We start from the raw sequence: 13,387 nt of genomic DNA on the forward strand, positions 1-13,387 counted from the left end.
ATGCAAATGCAGAGTGCCCAGACACACACACACACACACACGCACACACACACACACACACACACATGCTATACCTTTGTGTGACACTGGCATTTTATTATTTAATTAAAGTACTCTTATTTTTCTAGCTCACGCATGCTTCCCTTGAGACGGCTTTGCTGTTAGCCTGCTGGCCTTGACTTCCAGCCAAAAACAATTCAGAAACAAAAAGGGACAACAAATCATATTTTCACAGACATTTTTATCCCTCAATACAACCCTGTTTTCACACAACATCCTACAGCCCCTATGAAAACTATAATTTAGGGCAGTAGCCACCCGAACCCAGGATCTGACACATGGCTGCGCGAAGCATTTCCAGTGTAAGAAATTCTTAGGTTCTTAATTGCAAATAAACTCTTTTGATAGAACCACTTTACCCGAGATCGCTGGTTTGCAAACAGTGCCACTGGTACCGGCTGATGGATTAAAAAAATAACAACAAGCCAGTGAATACAATTCTGATACGATGAGGTGTTTATTCCACGCTCTGTGTTATTTCATTACTTTTTAAAAAGAGACAGGCATCGGCGGATTTTCAGTGCATTAGTACCACAGTCTACAACGCATCATCTAATTTACAAAACAAAGTGATTTACCAGGTTCATTCTCTCTCAACCCTTTCCCAACGCGAGGTTCTCACTTACCTGGTGGCAACCCTGTAAATTTGATTCTCTCCCATAAGATGAGTAGGACCCCCTTTCTGTTTTACCTGCCAAGAGAAACAACAAAAAAAGTGTCAATTGTGTTTTTCCTTAAAAAAAAAAATCTCCTCCAGGTAACAGACATCCACTTCTCTTCCGCGATGTTTACATACGTAAAGTAGGCACTACTGGCAATGTATGCAAGCAAGACAGGGAATAACACTTCCTCACTCTGGCTATGATAAACTGGAAAAAAAATATCCCTCATTCCTATTCTTAGCCAAACTGCTCCACACTTCCAAAAACTGTCATTCCAATGGCCTCCACTTTCTCTAACAAACAAATTGTCATTCCTTATTTTCACTTTCTTTCTCTCTCACAAAATTTAAACAATTTCATTTTTATTTACACAGCAGGCAAATTATCTATGTAATGACCCTAGCCTGGTCATTCCCATTGATTATATTGACACTTAATGGTGAGGCCAAAGCTAATCAATCAGGGCTCTCCAGATGGTGAATAAAGCAAAGAAACTATTCAAAATTCTGGGACTCTCTCCCTCTCTCTCTCGCTTTTATTTAAACTCCCTTTCCCAGGAGTAAAGTCCATCATGATAAAGATGATCATGGAATTTACATTTGGGAAAGAGGGCTTTTGAAAAATTGCCCACTCTGAACCCAGCTTCAGATTCTACCAGTAGAACAAGGGATAATGGAACGTCAATGTCTTGTGTCAATTCTAACAACCCAATTTTTATCTGTAGACTGCTCTACAGAGATAGATAAAGGCTCAGATGCTATTTGGCCATATCTAAGGGTAAAAATCAAGGCTGCTCATTTGTTTCTTTTAAAAGTATGTTGAGCCTTAATAATCAGCAAGGAAGACAATGAAACCACATTATAAGAGATCTAAGCAGTAGAATGAATACACCTAGTGACATGTAAAGAGTCCTTACAGAAAACAATCCATACCAGGACATTACAAAGGACTAGTGCCGCCCACGTGCCCAGAACACAAAGCCCACCCCACCCAAGACTGAAGGATACTGTTTTCCTTCAAGACTAGAGCTTAAGGTACATTGTCCTCTTTACCCAGGCCTATACTATTCTTTTCTCCAATGGGAAAATTCAAAACTAGTATTTTGAGGGGCTGAATGGATCCTTTGAAGTTTACAATGCCCAAGATTGCCCTCCTCGACTCAAGTTAAGATAAATGTTAGAAGTAACAGTGTTCATTGTAATCTTTTAGTTCAATGACAATGCTGTTAGAGTATGCCTTCCTGACACCACACAAAGAATGTGTCTTTGATAAATCTTATATCTGGTCAAAGGCATACCTTGTATGTAAGTCACTATATATGTAAAATGGAAGATGATTTTGAAGAAAGCCAAACCTGAGCCTTAACATTAACCCCGTTCCCCAGTATTACCTTTTCCACTGACTTCAGTGAATCTCAAACTTGGGAAAACACTCCCCCCGCCCAACTCCTGGTATAGTGTTCAGTGCAAAGTGGAAAATCAATGCTCATATCAGTTTCAATTCCAATGAAACAGGACACCATCTCAAGGACTGTCAGTCCTGGGAGGTCTAAGAGAATACCTTTCACTATATGAGGATTTTGCATTAAAGAATAGATGCATTTGCCTGTTTCAGAAGTATAAATGGTCATAAGGACATATTTACGCTTCTGTGTAAGTCAGAGGTAAGCTACTTATAGTCTTTAACTTCTCTTTATAAATATTACTAACCGGAAAAAAACTCTACCTTTTATGAGCTATCAAATGATGCACGGCCTTCCTGAAGCTCTCGCATCTACAAAGCTTCCATACAACCACGACATGACTCACTTTGACATAATATTCACTTGTTTATTAGCAAATAGAAAGGCAGGTAGAGAGGTCCGTAGAAAGGCAGACAGACAGAGAGAAAGAAGACAGATGCGGTCGAATTTACTCTGACTTCCTAGGAATTTGAACATCTAGTGTCCTGTTTTGGTAATTTCCAAAAATTGGAAGGAAGAAAGGCTATCTATGTCTTTCTCAAGAAGAAATTACTGAAGCTATCCCCTACAGAATTTCACCACCTGGCATTATCTCCCAACTCAACTCCAGCACATAGACCTGGAGAGATGAATCTTCCTACTAGGATTTGTCTCAATTCATATCTATATATATAAGTTAGGTCTATTCCTTTCATTCTTTTAAAGGTAAAAGGGGTCCATGCAAATAGTAAGGATGTGAGAGAGAGAGAGAGAGAGAGAGAGAGAGAGAGAGAGAGAGAGAATAAGAATAAATGGGAGAGAGAAGAGGAAGGGAGGACAATAAAGAGAGGGAGAGGTGGACTGGAAGGAACAGGGTGTAGGAAGAGAGAGGAGGGGAGGGAGGGATGGTCAGAGTATGGATTCACGCTGCACAGAGTCCCCAAAGTACTCTTGGCTGCAAAGCCCCAGCATTCTTTACTATCATATCACATACAGACTGCTTAATCTTAATTTTGCTTGTTAAAAAATATTTATCCAGATACAAAAATAAACCCACTGCAAATTACAAGTTGTCAGGGTTAAAAATCTACTCCTGTTTGTGTGGGGGAGGATGAGACCAGCATAGACATGAATCATTCTCAGTAATTTGAGTGTTTCCATGACATCAATGGGCACCCGTCCAGGACTCTGTCGAAGTCTGTGAGGTACCAAAGAGGCAGCGCAGCCAGCAGGAGGCTGGGAGGTGCACTTTTTTTTTTTTTTTTTTTATGCTCCTTGTAAAGATTTCATCTGTAGCATCCACTTTTACCATCAAATAGATCGCTCCACAGATCCTGAGTGAACACATTTCATTCTGATAGTGTAAGCCTTTAACTTTATTACATCTTTTTGTTCCCAAATTCAACTATAAATCTGTCCTCAGAGCCCAAACCTCTGTTTGGGAGCAAAATAATCAGGGACTGTGGATAAACCCAAGCACCTTCTCAAACCTATCGTATCTACTCTTCTAATTTCCTAATGACAAAAAGCAGCCATTTTACAATGACACCTCATTTCCAAGGGAAAAAATATATACATCCTTTGTGTAAATTGTTCATTAAAAATTAGCTATGGTCTTGATGTCGGTCTTCTGCTTAAAATGTCCGGGAACATTTGTTTCAGATAATAAAATTCTCAAGAGCGCTGATAACATGTTTGAGTAGGATTCTTAAGTAACTATCTGTGCTCACGGACACAAAAGCTCCTAAATATGTGTGTTTACTCTATGTCAGGCATGGATTTTTGTCACTTATACCCACTGGCTGGCGCGGACAGCTTCTTTCCTCCATCCTTCGCCACCGACCTCCCCCCGCCCCCGTCCCCACAATCACAACGGAGCTTTGAAAGAGCTCAAGATTCTATTTTTCCAATATTTAAAAGAGATAGCAGTGATGAACAAACCCGGCGCGTTCACTGCAGAATTTTCGAGACAACCCTCCAGTACTAGAATGCGACAGCCGCTGCGGATATTTTTTGGCACCAAGACAATGGTGGCACTGCCAAGCCCCATGGCTAAAACTACTCAAAAGAGGCATAAGGGTAGCATTAATCGCTCAAGTCTTTTACTGCATGGAGTACTGTTGTCCATATTTTAAAAACTAAAAGTACCCGTTAGTAACATTTGTTGTATGCCCACCAAGGGGCGGGGGAGATTCTGAAATATACACCAGGAACAAATCTTGTCAAGCATTTGATTCATTTTATACCTAAAAGGACCAAATGTTAAATTTTGCTGCTGGTGACGATTTGCCGTGCATGAAACGAATAATCTAACCTAACGGGGTACACTGAAGGCTGAATGAAAGCTACAAGAGAGGATTTCATAAACTAAGTCGACATATTGGCTAAACAACTTTCTTCTGCAAAAATGATGTATACAAGGAACGTGTAATACTATGTCACAATTTTTTAAATTAAGCAAGAAAAACGCTGTAAATGAGCAGACACAACATCTGTCAATCAATCCTTCTAGAGACAAAGGAGCTCAACGCGCAGCCCCCTCTCTAGAACAAGTCGGCATCTACAGTGAGCAAACAATCAGCAAAGTCAACACGTGTTTTGTGCAAATTGAACCCATCAGCTGTTAAAACCCATATTTAAATTTGATTATTAAAAATGGCACCAACGGGCAATCAATAAAGGAGTCACTTGCTTCTTCTGTTGCCCTTGAAAAACTCAAGCTAAGCAGAAAATATAACCTGCTTCCAATTATTTTTAAAGACCAATCCTTTTGCTGATTTATTCAATTGTTCTTTATCTTGCTGACCCACGAAGGATAAGGAAAAAAAATTTTTTTAATTTAGGGGGAGTATGATTAACAAATATCTATTAATTCTAAATTTAATACTTTTATATTCTTACATAATTTTCCATTTGACTTCTAATTTTTCTTCCAATATATCCATGTATCCTATTGTAAGGGAATGCCATGGGAATTGGATGAGAATGAAAATATTACATGAAGGAAAAAACTGGTCTCATAAGTTCATTAACTCACAGGGATACACCTAAGAAGTATCACCTTCAGTAGATTACTACACCTGGACAGTTCTAATCCATTGGAAGGAGTGAGAGACAGGGAAGAACAACTTATCCATGATACTATTTCTGGAGATAAGCTGTGACATAGATGATCCCATGGGTGGTTGACCAGTAGGATAACAACAAGTTCATGTTTGGGTTTGTAGCCTTTCATTCTGAAAAGGCCACTTTTAACATTACATATAAATGGTAGGGGGGCTTCCCTGGTGCTGCGGTGGATAAGAATCTGCCTGCCACTGCAGGGGACACGGGTTCGATCCCTGGTCTGGGAAGATCCCTCCTGCCGTGGAGCAACTAAGCCCATGTGCCACAACTACTGAGCCTGTGCTCTAGAGCCTGCGAGCCATAACTACTGAAGCCCACGCGCCTAGAGCCCATGCTCCGCAACAAGAGAAGCCACTGCAATGAGAAACCCGTGCACCGCAACAAAGAGTAACCCCCGCTCGCTGCAACTAGAGAAAGCCCTGGTGCAGCAATGAAGACCCAACACAGCCAAAAATAAACTTAAAAAAATAAAAATAAATTTTTAAAAACGGTAGGTATTTCACCCACCACTGAAAAAGATGCACCTGTACAGTGGAACATATTATCCTATGAAAAGCCTTGATAAAAAAAATTATCTGATGCTGTAGGACAATACCCAGCAAGGCTGTTTCATCGCTAATCCTCATTCTGGAAACTGAAGAACCAGCCTTTTGTTCCCTGCTACCAGACTAAAGAACTTATCACAACCACGTGTGAATCAGAATAAGTCTCTGTCGTTCCTGTCCCCAACCCCAAGCCATCTTTGGTTACCCTATAGTTTTGGGGGGCATATTGAAAAGAGTATTTCATTAAACAATAACGGGAAGGGTGGCTCCAAAAATATACATGAGGCTATAATTTACAGTTCTTTCACCTTTCCCACGCCTGCCTTTTCCTCTCTTGCCCACGTAAGAATACCTGAGTCCTTGTCATGTATTACCCGCTACACAAAAGGGTTACGTGGATTGATTCATTCAATCTACACAACAACCCTGTGAGGCACGTAATGTAAACACCACTTTACAGATGAGAAAACTGAGATACAGAAAACTGCCCAAGGTCACAAAGGCAGTAAGCGTTAGAGCCAGGATTCAAATCCTGCCAGTTTGATTCCCATGGCTGGGCTCTTAGCACTATTCTGTGCTGCTGGAATTTAAACTCTGAAAAAAAATATCTACAAATAAGCGAGAAGCCCAATACTGAAGACTCAAATCCCAGAGCTCAAAACACTCATGAATTTGATATGAAATTAATGAAAGTGTCTTAGAGGTGGTGATAATTTACATTTACATGGTGTTTCATTCCTAAAAGGTCTCTAGGTACTTTAAAGCTGTGCAAATGATGTACACCACAACCTGTGACGTCACACAATAAACTGCAACCATCTCTACGTTAACTGGAAGCAACTAATTGACAAAAACATGGCAGCAAACTGCATCTCTACACATTCCATATGTGAAGAACATGACTTCATATCAATGCATAGAGAAGAGTGAAAGTAAAAATATAATTATAGGATAACAAAACATCGCTCATAAGTGTCTTCTGTGGAATAGTAGCCCGACAACAGGCTCCAAAAAACAAAAGGGAGGCAAATCAAAAGGCCCAGGAAATGTTACAAGCTGTCTATACCCCTCCCTGAGAGGCAGAAATATACACTGTATCCTAGCATGTTAAAGCCTCTGAGAAGTCCTGCAGTGGAGACATTTAATTTCATTTAATATAATCTTTCCTAAATTTATTTGAATACACATACCTGCCCCATCTTTTTGCCTATTAACACAAGTCCTGAGGAATCTGAGAAACTACTACTTTAAAAAACTTAACATTTCAAAGCATGCACTGGGTTAACATATGTTGGTAATATTCTATCAAATAAATAAGTTTAACATTTGAATTTTATTTTAATTGACCTAAAAACATCTTTGTCTTGTTGTGATGTTTCCATGCAGATACACCTTTGTGGTTCTGACTAACCAGTCAACTTTAATTTTCCCTGATTCTAGCTTGGAGGTGAGAGTCTGGGTTTACAAGAAACCAGAAGTTGATGTTATTCTCCTGATTTCTAAAATTCAGAGAAGACCACTGGTTCTCTCCTGCAGAATCTTACTATACCAGGAGGCATTTTAAAAATACAAATTTAATAAATTTCATGCTAAAAGAGCTACGACTCAATTCCAGCAGATAAAATAGTCATTCCACAGCCTCGAAAATTCTCTTCATCCCCTTCTTCCTAAATTGAGAACAGAAAGAAAATTTGGGGGAAAAGTGATCAGGCACATAGTTTGCAGCAAAGGATGATGGGAAATAGGGGCCAAGCCATTTTCCCAGGAAAGACTAGCATCAGTGTTCACTTTCACTGATGTTCTTCAATCATCAAAGTAATGATCTGGAGCTCTGACCTCAGAAAATTACGAGTTTGGGCTGCTTTCTGTCATTGATTCACCCCATCTCATCCAGACACTGCACTGCCTTCAAAGCAGCGGGTGTACCAAAATTCCAGGTATACTTAAGAGTATCTCGAGGCACCACCCAAACTCTGTATTTGGGGCGATTCTGAACATGGTTAGAATCTATATTCAATTCTCCTTAAAGCCCTCACATTTGCAAAGCACTATAATAGTGTGCAAAGTAATTTAACTTACATTATTTAAGACAACAACATCCTAAGAATTCCTTAGATGGGCATTTCAACCCCTATTTTTATAGAGGAGGTCACTAAAATTCAGAAAGGGTAACCCGCTTATAACAAATAAAAGAGGTCGTACAGATATTAAGAGACGAAGCTAGAACATAAATGACCAATTCCTGTACCAAAGCCTGTTTTTACAATACGCCGCCTCTTCTTGGAGTATTCCAGATGTATTACTGGTTTCTATTGTGGTAACAGAGATGACTCCACCTGTCTTTTTCTCACTATGTAGCACAGCCCTCTCCTCAATTCGTAGTAAGTCAAAGAGGCATTCTCGAGTCCTTTGATGGATGAAAATATTAGAACTGGTAAACATTTTGAGTGACCACCCTCTGGGACACCGGAAATCACCTTCTCAATGCAAAATGAAAGTACTGCCTTATAGATTACTTCACCTACCCTAGACCAACAACAGCCAGAATCACCCTCTTCCTCGGTGTCACTCTTAGGAGAAGTGCACATATTATCAAATGGGAACACGTGAGTTTTATGCTTTCTTTTCCCAGTGCAGGAAAATCTTTCACTGAAAATAACACTAATTCCACAGAGTGTGCAATTAATCAACATAATCATGGGGATAACTTAGCTGTTTGGGGAGGTGTGTCAAATAACTCTTTAAGGCCACTAAAGTGCCACTTGAGCCACCAGAGTAATGATTTTCTGAATCAGCAATTTGTACAAGGGTCCCCTAGGGGCTTGAAGGACTAAGGCTAACCCCGAAATCAGTCAACTTACTTCTAATGAGTAACTTACCACTGGTTTTATGTGAATAAGATCTTAATGGCTCTGCCTGCCCTATTTTATATTTTTATTACACTCTGTGCCTATGGTGACTGGGTATAACCAAGGCAATGAAAGACTTTGTGAGGGCCTCTGACGAAACAACATATGCATTTGAAATCTTATTTTTTATTTGAAATAACGTAATAGTTTTTCATGTAAAAATGAAAAAGGTCGATCTTGCGATACAGACTAAAGGCATCAAAAGCAAACAGAAATAAAATATTTTTGTTGTACTCTTAAGAGGAAAGGAAGATACAGGATGCGTGTGGAGAAAAGCAATCTCCTGAAATTCAATCCTATGGCTCAAAAACCCTGCCCATCATGAGAATCACCAGTAAGACTTTTCTTAAAACAGATTCCTGGGTTCTCTACCCCAGGGGACTTACATTCAGTGGAATGTGGTCCAGAATCTCTGTTTTTTTTTTAAATAAAACTCCACTGGTTAGTCTAACAAGCCACAGATAAGAGTAACCAATTTAAGTGAACAGGTTCAGCCTTCAAGGTTACATTAGGTGAAACTCTCATAAACCTGGTAACCTGGTAGATAACCAAAAAAAAAAAAAAATTAATGACTATCTAATCCAACCTATTTAATTGGATTTTAAAAAAGTAAACAAGTGTTGATCTCCAAGACCCTTTCAGACAGTTACATTTTGTGGGTTAGAGAAACCTCTTCCTGGCAGTGTACCAGGCCTTTACATTTGTTCATCTCTGCTCATGAAGGCTGGTTGTGTTAAAGAAATTCAGCTCACATTACCAAGTAGATGACCCTATTAAACAAGAGAATTCCAAGACATAAGTGTCCTGGAGGTGAAAGGACATTCCTTCTATCAGCCCCACTGGCCACTGCTCTGAAAGTATCTCTTCTCCCTTTCTACCCTAAGACGGAGGTCACCTTTAGACTCCAGGATCAAGCTCTAGTGAGCCAGACTTGGTTTGCTAACCTAAAAGGGCCCTTCCACCCATATATTCCCCACATCCATGCTCTACTGAAGGCATTACACGTCCACGTTTGGGGAGAGAATCCGGTCCTTTGATCCCTCTGGAAGAGATATATGACATTTCTGGCCACACGCAGCACAGACAATATCATATGAGTAAGACTTTGTTGCCTGGCTCAATTATTTGGAATTTATCAGCAAATTTTAAGAAAATCAGCAGCTACGTTTCACCATGCAAATTGCTTTTAGCAATAAATTATGTGTTCCCCATTAAACTGATGTTCTAACAGAGTCTTACTAATTTTAAATATAAAAAATAATAATGACCAAACTCTGAATTAGGCACATCAGAACAGAAAACAGAGGAAAAGGTTTAGTATTATGTTTGTTATAAAGTGTCTACATAGAAAAATTACATATTTTAGCACCACGGCATGTAAGAGATGGCCTCAGTTTTCAAGCTCAGCTCACGACTAACAATTAGAATATAACCACTATCATCTCTTTTTTTTTCAACTTTATTGGAGTTATCATCTCTTAAAGAAACTACATGCAATTGATATGATACTCAAGAATGCACAAAAATAAAGGAGGTGGAGGTCTCACGAAAATTTTAAATACAGATCACACATATGTATAATACAATAAGTATTATATATACACATAAGTATATAAGTAACTTTTCTAACCTCAGACAGAAGATAATCCAAATGTCATCTATAGATGTATCTGTAATATATTAGATAATCATTTATCTTGTCTTAGACTATATAGGTTTTATATTCCCTAAGTATACAGTACTGAGAAGTTGGGGGTGAAACAGCCCACAATTCAAAATACAACTCAGGGCATTCACAGAGCCGACAAAGAGTAGGAAGAATGCTAACCACTGAGGCTGCCCCTCAAGATCCACTTTAAAAGAATGGCCCCATGACAATCAAGCTAGGAGGGAAACAGGACCAAACTACTCAGAGTCCAATTCCCCTGTTAAAGGAAGGTGATGGTTCACAGAGAGAATTACATAAACCACTGAGTTCCACACTGTGAGGTTTAAGAAAAACCTCCCAATTACTGAATATACGAGCATGACTAAATCAAGAGAGGAAGGCGGGGGCCACAGGAAGGAAGGGGCGAGGCCGAGGAAAGGATGATGAGGGAGAAGGCAGAACAGAGGAAGGAGAGAGGAGGGGCGTGGTCAGAACGGCGACCGCGTCCTATCAGAAATGTGCAAGAAAATACAACCTATCATGTGGAATCGATGTTTACAGACAGCAAGTTTCAGCTCTGAAGCTTGCAAAAATGATCCTCTGAACAGCTTTGAAAGAGGTCCAAAAACCATGAGAGACAGAAATAAATATTGGTAGGGTAGCTCTGTGTACCTACCACGTGTTGGCTGATGGTACGTCAACGACGAACGTTACTCCCCAGAGTTAAGAGTTTAGATGGGTGAAATGTTAGGGAGCAAAGCCAGTAATGTACATAGTCAGGGGTATAATGGGAATAATGAGAGAGCACCTAACACAACCTCAGTGTGGTAATAGGAGACAAGAGGAAAGATGTATATTTGAGATGCCACGCCAGATACCATTAGAACAGATTTAGCGGGGAAATGGATATTTGTTAGAAGGCAGTTTGCAGTTATTTGACAATGTTAAACAAAACAAAGTAAATGAAAACTAATACTTACATGATTTAACCAAAACAAATTTTAAGGTAACTGGTACCTCAGATTGGAAAGGTGGAAAACTGGAAAAAACTTAGATGACATTTCATCTAAGTTTCTCTAGCTCTCTAGCTCTAAGTTCTTTGATCATTCCATACGTTTGGGAGATGCTTTGGGAGTCTTTTGAAGGAATTTGCTTACAAATTAGAGAAATTTGCAAAAAAAAAAAGAATTGTAAAGATCTAAACGATCCTCGCCACAGTCATCACCTAATGGATTCGATCAAGTCATTTCAGAGAGATGTAGAAATCACTTATACATAATTAATTTTATAAAGAATTTGATGGAAACTTGTCAACAAAAATTGCTGCTATTTTAAAGGCATATTCATTATACAGAGCCCTGGTCTTCACTACCAAGACCCAAGGATACTCTCCACCCAAGCAATGGCGGGGAGGCAAGATGTTCCCTCTGTAACCGCCCTTGTGTAACTTAGTCCTGCGACCTGAAACCATCAGTGATTTGCTCCGTTAACATCTTACACTCTATAAAAAACAACCAAAGCAGCCAAACAAAACAGAAAAAGGTTCCACTCAAACTCCGATTCTCAACGTCTGCCAGGGAGAATAGCTTAATTTGGTCTGCAAGGAAACCAAAAATGCCTTTACAGGCTCATTTTCCTTCACAGAGCAAGTGAAAACAGTCAAGCCTATAAGGCAGTTCTCTATGAGGCATTAGCTACTACATACAAGGAGTCATGTTTCAAAATTTCAATGATTTATCCTTTTCAAGTCCATTCCCAACTCAGTGAACAAGAATTATTCTTGACTGTAATCAGGCCAGGAGGATCTACAAAAGCAACGGGAATACGATTAACGGTCACCTGAAAGCAACCACTTAATAACTCAAGAGTGGCATATATGGGCTTCCCTGGTGGCACAGTGGTTAAGAATCCGCCTGACAAGGCAGGGGACACAGATTCGAGCCCTGGTCTGGGAAGATCTCACATGCCGCGGAGCAACTAAGCCCGTGCGCCACAACTACTGAGCCTGAGCTCTAGAGCCCGCGAAGCCTGCGCACCTAGAGCCCGCGCTCCGCGACAAGAGAAACCACCTCAGTGAGGAGCCTGTGCACCGCAATGAAGAGCAGCCCCCACTCGCCGCAACTAGAGAAAGCCTGCACACAGCAACAAAGACACAAAGCAGCCATAAATAAAATAATAATAAATAAATAAATAAATAAATAAAAATTTTTAAAAGAGTGGCGTATACTTTACATGTTATTTGAGCTATTGAGTCTATTTAGCAAAGGCAAACTCCCCCCCCAAAAAAACCCAAACAAAACCCCTTCATTTCCTAATAAAAACAAATTAACTTCCACACTGAGTATTAACCTACAACTTTATAATCACTGCAAATATCTGATTGTGTAAAAATATCAAAACAAAACAAAACAAAAAACAAAAAAAAACCAACCTTGAAAAGTAAAAGAAATTAAGAACCCCACATACCAGTCATTTCAATGTGAGCCAGCAGAGGGCACACAAGCCCCAACAAGAGCTGGCTCTGGCCAGGCACCACCCGAATTCATTTAGGACTAACCCTGACCAAAATTTGAATACAGAGAGGGGGGAAAAATATCATCCTATCAGGGGCATCAATAACACAAATGTGCTCAGTTTAGGATTAGTAAGAAATATACAGTAGTACACTTTATTGTTCAATACTGACTTTAACAGAGATTTCTTAACTGCTTCATGGAAAGTTGTTCATTAAAAAGAAGTAATTCTTCTTTGTATAGAAGTGAGGTTATATCAGTTTTCAAGGCCACTGTAGTTTTTATAGATCTATATGAAGAATTATCTAGAAAACATGAATTTGTAGAAGTAAATTAAATGTTAAATTTCTAATACATAAACACACAGGTTTGGGTAAGTATATTAAATTACCCTTTGCCAATAGACAGTTTCTTTTAGAGTAATTCCATGTGTCATATACAAATCTATTAATTTTTGTAACCCTAGAGCAATCAAATATGTAC

At 39.4% G+C, this 13,387-nt stretch overlaps 1 protein-coding gene across 14 annotated transcripts in view; it reads right to left on the reverse strand.

Annotated features, from left to right (window-relative positions):
* The window catches only part of TCF4 (transcription factor 4), a 372,534-nt gene that overhangs the window by 183,265 nt on the left and 175,882 nt on the right, over positions 1-13,387 (reverse strand). For all 14 annotated transcript variants that reach the window (XM_060119615.1, XM_060119627.1, XM_060119607.1 and 11 more), the window contains one exon: positions 687-751. In XM_060119615.1, coding sequence (XP_059975598.1) covers positions 687-751 — 65 coding nt within the window. The remainder of the gene's footprint in view (positions 1-686; positions 752-13,387) is intronic.

The sequence above is a fragment of the Mesoplodon densirostris genome, chromosome 15, assembly GCF_025265405.1.
Source record: "Mesoplodon densirostris isolate mMesDen1 chromosome 15, mMesDen1 primary haplotype, whole genome shotgun sequence".
Lineage (NCBI taxonomy): Eukaryota > Metazoa > Chordata > Mammalia > Artiodactyla > Ziphiidae > Mesoplodon > Mesoplodon densirostris.